This window comes from Pelophylax lessonae (assembly GCF_965119305.1).
Source record: "Pelophylax lessonae genome assembly, chromosome: 2".
NCBI lineage: Eukaryota > Metazoa > Chordata > Amphibia > Anura > Ranidae > Pelophylax > Pelophylax lessonae.
This window is the reverse complement of record NC_138769.1, coordinates 258,376,809-258,390,312: the sequence shown is the minus strand read 5'-3', so window position 1 is coordinate 258,390,312 and position 13,504 is coordinate 258,376,809. Positions and strand designations below refer to the sequence as shown.

The 13,504-nt window shown below is 41.1% G+C and overlaps 1 protein-coding gene across 1 annotated transcript in view; it reads left to right on the top strand.

Moving 5' to 3' along the window:
• The window catches only part of LOC309546075 (C4b-binding protein alpha chain-like), a 290,333-nt gene that overhangs the window by 206,439 nt on the left and 70,390 nt on the right, over positions 1-13,504 (top strand). Inside the window, exons 14-15 of the mRNA XM_082245585.1 lie at positions 5,505-5,581; positions 8,174-8,353. Coding sequence (XP_082101711.1) covers positions 5,505-5,581; positions 8,174-8,353 — 257 coding nt within the window. The remainder of the gene's footprint in view (positions 1-5,504; positions 5,582-8,173; positions 8,354-13,504) is intronic.

Genomic DNA, 13,504 nt, shown 5'->3' with positions numbered 1-13,504 from the left:
TAAAAATGCTACGTTATGCCAATACTGCAATCAGGGCTGTCTTTAAGGCAGGGCAAAAGGGGAAGCTGCCCTGGGCCCCATCATTGTTGTGGGGCCCAAAGCAGCTGCCTCATACTTGCCCACTATCCCTGCTTAAATTCCCTTAAAGTTTTAGTCCCATAGCTGCCCAGCTCTGCCCTATTGCCATGTACAGATGACTCACCTGCAGACCCTGTGTTTGACTGTAAATAACCTGCAATGATATGTAAATTGTGTAGCATTAATATGTAAATAGCCATGGACCAGCTGAATTGATATGTAAATACAGGCAGCATTCATATGTATATCATGACACCCTGAGGTCATATCCACCTTCACTTCTGCTGAATGCTGCCCACTGGGGAGGTAAAGGGGCATGCTTGAAAGTCCTGTCTACAACTGAGGTCATTAAGCCACCATCAGCCTGTTCTGCAAAGGTAAGCAAATTGGAGGGGGAATCTTTTTTCAAAATACCATGGTGGCCCAGCACCCTGAATTTTGGTGGATGTGAATACGCACATCTCAGCAGATGTGTGAAGGTGTCATTAACAATTAATGCCACTGCTGTGTACCAGGCAAAGGGCAGCACATTTCTGTGGTGTCAGGAAAGCAATTTTGCATGTTTTGCTGACAGAAGAAATGTGAATGCAGGCTAAATGTCTCAGTTACATTGGTGGTGGTCAGTGTAAATCTTCTCATTACATTGGGGCTTGGTGAAAAAATCCTTTCATTCACACTAGTGGTCAGTGTAAATGTCCCCCTTACTTTGGTTGTCGGTGTAATTTCTTCATTACATTGGTGATCAGTGTACATTTCCCTTTACAGTGGTGGTAAGTGCAGAATTGCCCTTACATTAGTGGTCAGTGTAAACCCCACTAAGATTGGTGGTCGGTGTAGAAGTGTCACCTTACATTGGTGGTCAGTACAAATCTCCTCAACAATGGTTGTCAGTGTAAACTCCCCCTTACATGGAGGTCATTGTATATTCCCCCTTACACTGGTGGTTGGTAAAAAAGGCTCCTATTACATTGATGTCTGTGTAGAAATCCCTCTTTATATTAGTGGGAGGCGTAAAATCACCCTTTGCATTGTCGCTCACATTGGTGGTCAGTGTAGAATCCCCCGCTATGTACTTGCCAAAGATTTCCTGCTTTGCTCTACATGATTAAGAATTTGCCACAGTGTACTGCCTCCTGACTAATCCCATCCCCCCACCACTGATCCCATCTACCCCTCAGCATTGCCACTGATCACCCCCTTCCCCAGCAATGCCACTGATCCCAGGAGTCCTAGTATCCCTAGAAGTTTTCTATCTATTGATGGGTCCCCTCACCTCCCCAGTCCATGGTGTTCAGGCAAGCAACCAATCAGCGGGCAGTAATGATGTGCACTAACCTCTTGCAACCAATTACTGATTGGTAAGGATGTGCAGTAACCTCTAGCAACCAATCAGTGAGCAGTAATAATGTGCAGTAACCTCTATTAACCAATTAGTGAGTGGTAAGGATGTTCAGTAACCTCTAGCAACCAATCAGTGAGCAGTGTTATTGTACAGTAATCTCTAGAAACCAATCAACAAGCAGTAGCCATGTGCTATAACCTCGAGCAAATAAACTGTGAGCCATAGTGTGTGCTGTAACCTCTAGCAGTCAGTCAGTGGGCAGTATGATACACTGTATCCTCTGGCAACCAATCGCAATTGCTGCCTGATCTGATTAAGTAAACTGATTTTTAATCTAGCTGCTGTTTATTTTATGTCTCAGAGAAGGTGGAGAGCGAAATTGCATGGGGGGCCCAAGAAAATGTTTGCCCAGGGTCCAATCAATAATAAAGACAGCCCTGACTGTAATACAGATCAAGTTCTCGAATGTAGTTTTGACAGCCAAGATTTTCCAGCAGTAGTAGTTGGGTGGAGTGGCAGCAGGTGAAAGGGGCACAGCATATGCCTTGTGTACTTTGATGATATTTTTTTAGAGCGTGTTCAGTATGTCCTCTCAACTGGTTAAGATATTAACTGGGACTGCACAATTTTTAATTTTTTAATTAAAGGTTTAATAAAAGTTTTTTTTACAGGGGTAAATTTATCTTTTTCTTTTACAAAAGTGCTTTACCCATTAACAGTCTGCATCCAAAAGTCATATGTGCAGAGCTAGACTGTGTCTATGTACAGTATACAAAAATAAAAAATCTCTTATCCTGATTGTCAAAGTCAGTTTCTATGCAGAATTTCTCAGCTTCTATTTATGTATTGCTAGAGAGCTGTGACATGAGAGAGGGTAATTACAGCAGCCTATATGCACAAAAGCTGTTAGGTATGCCAGCAAAAGGAATAGTAAAGTTCACAAAAAAAAAAAAATCTTCAAGCACCAAATAAATCACTTTCATTTGAACCTTATATCGTATTTCTTTCATTAAAGTCAGTCTGAGAACTGTGATTTTTTGTGGGACCTTAAAGTGAATCTTCACTGCATTTGAGCACCAAAAACCAAAAATGCTATTTAATGAATTTTTAGTATTTAAAGCAAACTCCTACATCCATCCATGTCTCCATGCTTCATTTTGGTGAGAAATTTTTGAAAAACTACCTCTAGGATTTCTGGCCTTGGCCATCTTAAGTAAGGGAAAATGATTCATGTAGCAATTACTTCCTGCCCCTCACCCAAGTATGCATGCTGGAGAGTGTGCTTAGCTGAGAAAACCCCTCCTCCTCTCCTTCCCTCCTGAAGACTCCTGGGGTGTGTGACCTCATTTGCCTAGGCATGGAAACCAGGAAGTAACTGAAGAAATGTAAAAAAAAAAAAAAGTTTAAGACAATTAAAAATGATATACTTTCCTATCTGTATGCTAATGCTAGTAGCATGAGCATAAAACATAATCCATGTTGATTGGGAGAGTGAAGGTCCACTTTAAGGCCTTATGCAAACAGGGGATTTGGCTCATACAGCATAAACGCCAGCGATTTTTTTTTTTTTGCTCTGGGAGGCACAGGTGCAGTTTACTGATAACTTGCATCAGCCTGTCAAAATTAATGAAAGGCTGAAATATGGGTAGCTGTACACTGCTCCAAGCGGAACCCTTGTACAGGGCTATATGCATACAAGAATGTACTGTATGCCTTGAACACAGAGAGTCCTAATTTGGGGCACCCATCCCTGTACACATATGGCCCTATTAGTGAGCAGGGATGATCAAACTTTTCAAAAGTTCGGTTCGACCAGAACACCAGAACTTCCAGAAATTTCGGCCCGGATTTCAGAACCCCATTGAAATCAATGGGACCGAACTTCGGTAATCAAAAAAAACGATTTTGAAGCCCTAAAACCCAATAAATGCCCCTAAAAAGTGCCTAGGGTTCTGGGTCATGCCCCAGAGACTATTAATCACACAAAAAAAGTTCTTAAAAATTGTCATTTTTGATAGAGAGCCAATTATTGAAAAAAAATATTGAAAAAAAAAAAAGAGATTTCTTTGGATTTAGTGTCTGTGGGGTCTAAAAAGTGTACCTGTGAAGTTTCAGCCCTGTAGCATGTCCAGAACCAGAAAAAAAGATTGTTTCTATTAGGTCACTTATAGAACAGGAATATGGCTCCGTTATTTTCACACCTTGCCGGTTTTGTAGCAAGCGTTTTTTTGGGCATTTTTTGGGGGTTATTGGAGGCAGGCATAACATCAGAACTTCTGTGTAGGGGTATATATACACAAACACTTATTATATACACATACACATATATAGGTGTGAAAGTAGCAGAACACTATGCTTGCGCTAATGAAATAATTAACACCCATATGGTTTCTCTCCTTTCACACCTATATATGTGTATGTGTATATATACATATAAGTGTGTGTGTATATATACCCCTATACAGAAGTTCAGATGTTTTGCCTGCCTCCAAAGACCCACAAAAAATGCCCCAAAAAAACGCCTGCGATAACACACCTGGGCGTTTTTTTTTTGGCGCAGGTGGTTTTTTGGGCATTTTTTGTGGGTCTTTGGAGGCAGGCAAAACATCTGAACTTCTGTATAGGGGTATATATACACACACACTTATATGTATTTATACACATACACATATATAGGTGATAGGAGCGGAGCCATATGCCTGTTAATTATTTCATTAGCGCAAGCATAGTGTTCTGCTATTTTCACACCTATATATGTGTAGGTGTATATATACATACATGTGTGTGTATATATACCCCTATACACAAGTTCAGATGTCATGCCTGACTCCAAACATGTCCTCAAAAAAGCTCTATAAACGCCTGCAGCAAAAAGCAGGCTGACCGGCGAGAAGCCATATCGCTGTTCTATCAGTCACCTAAGAGAAACGATCTTTTCTCTATAGCGGTCACCCTGAAATGGAAGGGTTTGGTCACCCTGCCATAGCAGTCAGTGTCAGTTCACCCTACACTAGATTTTTGAAGCTAACTATAGTGGAAAATAGCACCCTAACTACACCCTAACTACACTAGATATCCCTTTCCTCACACTAATAATTGCTAAATGACACTTTTGAAGCAGAAGTAACAGAACTGCTTCCACTCTCTTCCACGTCCCTGTATTAAAATGCTAGGAATTTGGCGGGGCTATCTTATATACTGGGGGGCGTATTCACTAATGATTGGCCTCTGGACCCCCTAGTAACTCCAATCACATTCCTAGCATTCTCCTGCCCCCTCAATTGGCTTCTACTAATGGTTCTGGTCCAATCATGGGCTTCTATTTCCTGTCCCATTGCATTTTGGTCGGTTCTGGTTGCCGAATTCTGAACTTTTTCAGCAGAAAGTTCTAAATTCGGCCGAACCTCGAACAGTCAATGTTCGGGTCGATCCGTTGGTCGACCCGAACCGTTCAATCATCCCTATTAGTGAGTACCACTCGGACTAGCATACAACCTTGTACAGCCACCGCATATTTCAGCCTGCCATTGATTTTTACAGGCTACTGGCAGTGAGCTGTATGTTGCATCTGTGCTTCTCGTGCATTGAAATACGCTCAATTTGTACAATGTAAAAGTCAGTCTACCCATGTACGTGATACCTAAATCTTTGCAAACTTATGTATTTAGCATATACTGCATAGTGCATAGCTCACTGGTGTGTAGCTAATCATGAAAACCAGATTGCAACTCCAGTTGTTTTTATCTGTTAGACTAGTATATAGTCGATTTTTGATTTGCTCCTTTGAGTTGCTGCATCTTACAAACACAAATCTATTTGTAAATCTGGCAAATTGGTAATTTTTTTTTGCTGTCAAATTATTCCAGTTCCAGTATGTGAGAATCAAATAGTACATTATTTATAAATGCTTTTATTCCTATCATTGCATACATTTCTGTCAATCAGACAGATGTGCTTGCAAAAGTTCAAATTAAAAGTTTTATTATATTGTTTCTGATAAATAATTCTGAAGACCTATTGATATGAACAACCATGAATTCATTGTTTGTCACAGTCAGCTGATATTTTGTTTTATATAATTTAGGTATACAATCATTGGTGACAGTTATAGAAGATGTCAAGCAGATGGAAATTGGAGCTTGCCTATTCCTGAATGTGAAGGTACAGTAAAAAAGTGCAGTAACTTAGAAAAAAAAACGTTTTACTCAACCCCTTGGTAAGCACTTACAAATCCCTTCACTTTTTCTGCACACCGCCGGCCGCCGGGTAAGCAGGAGATCCCCGCTCTGTTTGTAAACCAGCGGTTAGTAGGAAGTCGCTGTGGCCGTGCCCCTGACTCGACTTCCTTCCTCCCCAGCAAAAAATAAATAAATTGTCAGTGGGCAGTGGGCCGCATTGCCTGTGGTTCTGGGCCGCATGAGGCCCTCGGGCCGCAGGTAGGACATGCCTGCTTTAAATACTGATTTAATTTTTGGGAAAAGATAAAAGGTAGCACTAGCTTTAATATTAGCGCATGAAAAAAGGAGAGTGTGGTGTCTCTAGAGTGGTGTAAGGTGGGTGTCTAGATTTTAAGTTCTGACTTAAATGAGGATTTGAGGATTCTGGATACTGATGTGGTGCTCCTTCCCCAGCCCAGTAGCTGGCATACAAAGTGCAGAGAAAGGCAACCAAACTGATAAGAGGCATGGAGGAGCTCAGCTACGAGAAAAGATTAGAGGAACTGAATGTATTTTCTCTTGAGAAAAGGAGATTAAGGGGGGATATGTTCAACATGTACAAATATATAAGTGGTCCATATAGTGAACTTGGTGTTGAGTTATTCATTTTAGGGTCATCCTAGAGGACAAGGGGGGACACTCTCTACGTCTAGAGGAAAAAGGATTTCATCTCCAGATATGGAAAGGTTTCTTTACAGTAAGAGCTGTGAAAATGTGGAATAGACTCCCTCCAGAGGTGGTTCTGGCCAGCTCAGTAGAGTGCTTTAACCACTTTACCACCGGAGGATTTTGCTGTCTTACGTCTGGGCCACTTTTTGCGATTCGGCACTGTGCGACTTTAACTGACAATTGCGCGGTCATGCAACGCTGTACCCAAACTAAATTTACATCCTTTTTTTCCTTTCCCACAAACAGAGCTTTCTTTTGGTGGTATTTGATCACCTGTGCGATTTTTACTTTTTGCGCTATAAACAAAAAAAGAGCGACAATTTTGAAAAAATAACAATATTTTTCACATTTTTTTATATGAAATTCCCCCCAAAAAAATGTAAAAATTAAAATTTTTTAACATTTTAGGCCAATTTGTTTTCTGCTACACATTTTTGGTAAAAAAAATTGCAATAAGCGTATTTTGATTGGTTTGCGCAAAAGTTATTGCGTTTACTAACTAAGGGAAAGATTTCTGTAGTTTTTGGTGTTTTTTTTTTTAACGAGTAATGGCGGTGATCTGTGATTTTGTTTGCGGGACTGCGACATTGCGGCGGACAGATCGGACCCTTGACTGACATTTTTGACACTTTTGGGGTTACCAGTGACATTACTACAGTAATCAGTGCTATAAATATGCACTGTTACTGTAAAAACTATTTTACTGTTAATGTAAAAACGACACTGCCTGTCACTTAGGAGATCCGCCCGCTTGTGTTTACACAAGCGGGCGGATCTCCACACTAGATCCCCGACGATCGGGGAAGAGCAGCGGCGATCGCCGCTGCTCCTCCCCTGGCCCGACTCCCGCTGTGACTGAATTTCAGACCTACAAGAGCCACTTTGCCGCAGTACAGCTCTAGTGAGCAGACGGCAAGTGGTTAAAAAAGGCCTGGATTATTTTCTAATTGTACATAATATAACTGGGTACTAACATTTATAGGTAAAGCTGATCCAGGGAAAATCTGATTGTCTCTTGAGGGATCAAGAAGGAATTTTTCTCCTGCTGTAGCAAATTGGATCATGCTTTGCTGGGGTTTTTCACCTTCCTCTGGATCAACTGCGGGTATAGGATTGTGTATATGGGAATGTATTTTTTTTATAATGTATTTATGTTTTATTGGTTGAACTAGATGGACTTGTGTCTTTTTTCAACCTGACTAATTTTATACCAAGATGTGACATTCCTTATGATTATGCAAAGATCACTGAATATCTAAGCGTTAGATATATATTTAAGCTTTATTGGTGTGATCAGGGCTCTTAAAGGTATATACACAGCTTTTAAGTGATAGTAATTATCAAAAAGTTTTAGACAACATTCATAACATGCTTTTCTATTCTTATAAGATCTTGCATAATATATTCAATGAGCTTGTTGTCGTTTTGGGACGTTAAGGTCCTAGTGAATTATCTCTTTATCCTTGTGCACATCCAGGGGATGCTTTTTGTAGTGAAAATCCTCCAATATAGACTGTAATGTATGTAACACATATAGAAGGTTATTGTACTTAAATGTATTTTATGTTCATTGTAGAATTTAACCTCAATCCTACTCCTGAAAAAGAGAAATTCAGTTCTAAAAAATGTATCAAGAGAATTCCCTTTACCCCTTCTCCTATCCAGCAGAACAGCAATACATTATATAGACTAAGTTTGGTACCGTGAAAGTCTACATCTAAGCATCTTCCTGGTAGTAAAGCAAACACAATATGCTTATTTTTGATCTCTCATTACAATTTGAGGATAATTAATATTTCCTTTTTAATAAACCAATCTGATATCAGTATGTATACTGCATATATAATATATGTTTTTGTTGTTTCAGTTAAGACCTGCCCATCTCCTAACATTACACAGCATACTTCCTTTATTCCTGTGAAAGCCCGATACCAGTATCGTGACACATTGACATACAGTTGTAAGGAAGGATATCAGCTCACTGGAGAATCTAAAAGTTTTTGCAATCATGAAGGGAGATGGAGTCCAAGTCTACCTTCTTGCCGAGGTAAGTTGTAGATATTTTTGTGGAAATTGTATATAGATTTGTCTTTAGAATTCCACAGTATATCCTATCCTAGAGTTTTATATGAAAGCTAAGCTATATTTAACACATGCAAAGCATGCAACTTTAGATCAGTGGGGTGATTTGTTGAAATTGGAGCACACACAGCAGCACACATGTATCTCCTTTCCCTCCCCTCTCCTATAATGCACTATACTTACAGCAATCACACAAGCCAAAGTCCTACCTGTACTTTACTGTCTCACAGTACATCTTACCCCTCTGTGCCTGTGTCTCAGGCATGTGCAGTAGAGGGGGCGGGTGCTTGATGCCCAAAGTGCCCTTTTGTCAAGGCAAAATTTCTGCAGCGGTGCCCATAAACAGTATGGCTGCAGGCCGATAGTGAAACTGGGCATGCGCCATTCCCGAAGCCTGCCAGGCTCGGGAAAGCTTGTACATGCTCGGCAGAGCAGGTGCATGCGCAGTGACGTAATAGCGCCATTTTTGAAAGAGAGGCACTCGGTCTCGCCACAGTGACGGTGCCTCATTGTCACATCAGCAGGTAAGACCAGACCCTGGACCACTCCACAGCCTCTGACTACCCCCTGCACCAAGTCCGCAGCTTCTGACCACCACCTGCACCATGTCCGCAGCCACTGATCACTCCCTGCACCATGTCCACATCCACTGATCATCCCCCGCACCTGACCTATTTAAAGCCCTGTTCCATGTGCCCCTTTTATACTTTGAGACCTGCCCCTCCAAAGGTCTCTGCACGCCCCTGCTGTGTCTCACAGGTAAACAAGTCTCTGCATACTGCACCTTTAAACATGACCCTCTGCTATCTACTGGTATTCATGTAAACCTATTTCATGTTTAAACAAAAAGAAAATGCTCATCTGACCAAGGGTGTAGTGGCCATCATCCCAATTAAATCTACAAGAAAATATTCCTCTATTTGGTAGGATTGTGAAGGACAACTAGATATACAACTAAAGCAAAAACAATAATATATTGGTAAAAAAAATTGTGTTTTATTGAGGTTACATGTTCTAAAAAGGTTAAGAACATATAACCTCTCTAAAACACAATTTATTATTTTTGCTTTAGTATATCTAGTTGCCCTTCACAATTCCACCTATTTCATGTTGACTCTTTCAACAACTGTTCAAAGGTGTCACAAACTCTGCGAAGGCCTAGCTCCCTGCGCCTCCATCAGCTCTCTTGACCTCTGTGCATTGTTTTATGCACACTACAAATTGCATAGTCCATAATCCCTAGTCCATTTTAGGAGTGGGTACGGGAGGGTGGTTGTGTTCCTTCACACAGTGGGATCCTTGACAAGAAATGTAGCTCCCCTCTAATAAAAAGTCAGATGACAGCAGCAAAAAAATTGGAGGAGGCTGAGAACAATGGGAGGTATGGTTTTTTTTCTTTTTTTTTTAGTTAAAGTGTAACTCCACTTTTGTTGAGGAAAAAACATTCCCCCTTGGGTGATCTATGTACATTGCAGGGATTTTAACAAACTTTGTTGCAGCTTCCTACCTTTTGTTATTCTGAAGAAATCCCTGTTTGTTCCTCTGTGCCTCTGTGCCTCAGGGTCTAATGGGAGTGGTTTCATAATTATCTGTCAGCTTTGGCAGTTGCAGGGCACTAATGAGGAAAGCTGCTGGGCCTGCATCCCTTTAGACGTATTCCTACTGGGAGTATCCCACCAAAAATGACATTTTTGTTGCAGGGGAAGCCAGAAATCTTACTTTTAGGCAGACTTCTGGGAAAATTGATGAGCCAATCACACAAGCAGGAAATGATGTTTCTGGGGTGAGGTCAGTACACATTCTGTGTACAGAACAGCTCCAGGTAGCCATATTGCATTGCATTTTCAGAAAATTACAACAGCTGCAGTTTGAAAAGGAACGGTAATTTTTAATAACATTCAATCACAATATGATTTGTCGCAATTGTATACGCTTTGTTTTTTCCTTATTTGCTATTTTTTTTTCCCCACAAAAGTGGAATTACCCTCTAAGAACACATGCTAGTATGCTTTTTAAACTAGAATTCAGTGGAACTTTAAAGTGGTTGTAAACCCTTACACTATACAGTACCTAGTGAAGTGATTGGCCTCAGGTGATACACAGAGACTAAACAAATCCTCCTACAAATGTTTCACCGGTTTAACTGCTCTCTTCTTTTCTCTATACCCGTTCAAAGTCCGGAATGTATAAAGCTTGCCTCAACTGTCAGAAAACAGGGTGCGGGGAGTTGAAAATACACTCTGCAGAGCTTAGTGAGGAGATTTCTGAGAGCTGATTGGAGGGAAAGGACGCACTCCTCTTCCCACAGCACACAGGAACAGAGCTAAGACTGTAAATCAGCTGGCGCTCCTTCCCCTGTCATCATTTATCCCTTGATGTCAGGAAAACTTGTCAGAAGTGACTCATGTTGATAGCAGAGGACAGAAATGACACTTAGTGCTCCTCCTTGAGACAAGCACACAGTATAGAAGGATATGCTGTGTTCATATTTTGTGTCTGAGGCTTACAGCCACTTTAAGTTTTTTTTTTTTTTTTCTAAAGAAAACTGATAGGAGGGCCTCATGAAACAAAATCTTCTCTGCTGAAGCTAGTGACAGACTGCATAAGATATTTATTATTTGATTCTACCCATAGTTGCACTTTACGTCTTGCTAATAGGGATGAGCCAAATATGTTTAGTTCACAGGACATTTGCCATACAGTTCACAAGTGGAAAGCCAGTGACAGATTGCATCAGATATGTATTGTTTGACTTTACCCATTGATACACTTTAATTTATGGGTGCTCAACTTGTGGCCCTCAAGCTGTTGTGGAACTACAAGTCCCATCATGCTTCTGCCTTTGGAAGTCATTGGGATAACTGTCATCCTTGCAATGCCTCATGCAACTTGTAGTTCCGCAACAGCTGGAGGGCCACAGGTTAAGCACCCATGCTTTAAGGCTTGCTAAACGGGATAAGTCGAAAGCACTTGGGTTCAGTTTTCAGGATGTTTGCCGAACAGCTCACAAGTTCGAATGGTAAACCAAACCCATTGAAGTCAATGGAAGCAGAATCTTTACACCTAATTCTGACCATTTTAGGCTGATAAGCATGTAACAAAAATAAAAATCAATTTTAATAATGTTTAACCCCTTCGCTCTCACTGACATATGTCATACGTCAGCAGCTGCAGGGGGTTTTACAAATAGTCCTGGCTGCTACAGTGGCCAGGAAAGGGTGTAGACATTACAAGTAAACTTTTGGCTTTCAGATGGAAGTTCATGGCTACCACAGACCCCCAGAACCCGTGCTCTTCCTCCTTGAAATCCCCCTGCTGCTTGGCAGGTGTCACTGTGTAGAGAGGAGGGAGACCATTGAATGTCTATTCGCTTATCCCGCCTAGCTTGTAAGAACCCAGAAACAATGTTACTTCCATTTCTGCTGTCACTTTCCCTGGCTGCTGTAGCCACGTAAGAAGCTAATGGAGCACAATCTACACTCCATTAGCTTCAGCGGAGTGAAGGGAGAGGTGAAGTAAGGTGTCATATGGACCCCTGATGTCTCATTAAAAAGAACATGTCACTATGCATATGCTATCACGTAGGGAGCGGCTATTGGTCCCACATATGAAAATATTGATTTCAATATTTTGATTAATTTCAAAGTCAGTCAGCCAATGAATAGAAAGGGGTGGGACCAGGTCACAGCTCCGTGTCTGAATGGACACAAGGAGCTGTGACACGGCTCAGGTGCCCCCATAGCAAGCTGCTTGCTGTGAGGGCACCCAACAGGAGGGAGGGGCCAGGAGAACCGAAGAGAAGGATCCAGGCTGCTCTGTGCAAATCCACTGCACAGAGCAGGTAAGTATAACATGTTTGTTATTTTTAATTAAAAAAAAAAAAAAAACAAGACTTTACAATCACTTTAAATATTCAGACCTCCTCTCTAACACATTTCTCACCAGATATGCAAGAGTTCAATCTGAATATACTAGAATATCTAGGGATGTGAATATAAGACAGGATGGCACTATTTTTATCACAGTTTAATTCTTGCCATTTGTCCACCAAATTTGTTCTTGAGAAGCATTGGGCAATTCTTAAATGTGACCCTAAACATGGATTCCTTGTACTGGATCATCCTAGATTGATCTTTAGGAAATCTAAGAACATCCAAAACATGATAGCTCCCAGTGAGTTTATTAATCCTCAGACCACCCTCAATGACTAACATTCCTACATTTCTTGCCTTAACCACTTCTGGACTGGAAGATTTTCCCCCTTAATGACCAGGCTATATTTTGCGATTCAGCACTGCGTTACTTTAACGGACAATTGCGCAGCCGTGCATTGCTGCACCCAAATGAAATTGATGTCCTTTTTTTTCCCACAAATAGAGCTTTATTTTGGTGGTATTTGATCACCTCTGCAATTTTTATTTTTTGCGCTATAAACATAAAAAGAGCGACAATTCTGAAAAAAAAACAATATTTTTCATTTTATAACATTCTCAAAACATTTTTTTTTTAACATTTTAGGCCAATTTGTTTTCTGCTACATATGTTTGGTAAAAGAAAAATCTCAATAAGCGTACTTTGATTGGTTTGCACAATAGTTATACCTTGTCAGTGACATTCCTCTGCTCGCTTCCCCCCTCCCCGATGTGTAAGGAATGCGGAGGGAGGGGCTGAGATAACCCTCTGTCATCAGCCAGCCAGTAGAGGAAGGTCATGTGACCACTGTGAGATAAGGCATTTACGATTAGAGTTTTAAAAAACTGGACACCTAGTAGTTTAAATCCTGATAAAACAGAGGGGAGGCAAGCTACTTTTAAAAGGTATTTCAAGTGACAGGAAAGAGCAGTAGGAGGGGAGGGGTGGGGAGGGGATCGCTCTCACAGACAGGCATCGGAACTGACAGGCAGGGAGGAAGTGGGTGATGGAGAGACAAGACAGAGAGCAGAGAGGAGACAGCATGATGGCGGGGGCACATATGCTGAACACAGTATCATGGATCAGGAGCCATGATAATCGTGGTCAGCAGAGACAGGGGGACAAAGGAACAGGCAGGATTAGCCAGGTATATTATACAAAGGTATTAGAAAAAAATATACAAGGTATATTACACGCGCCAAAT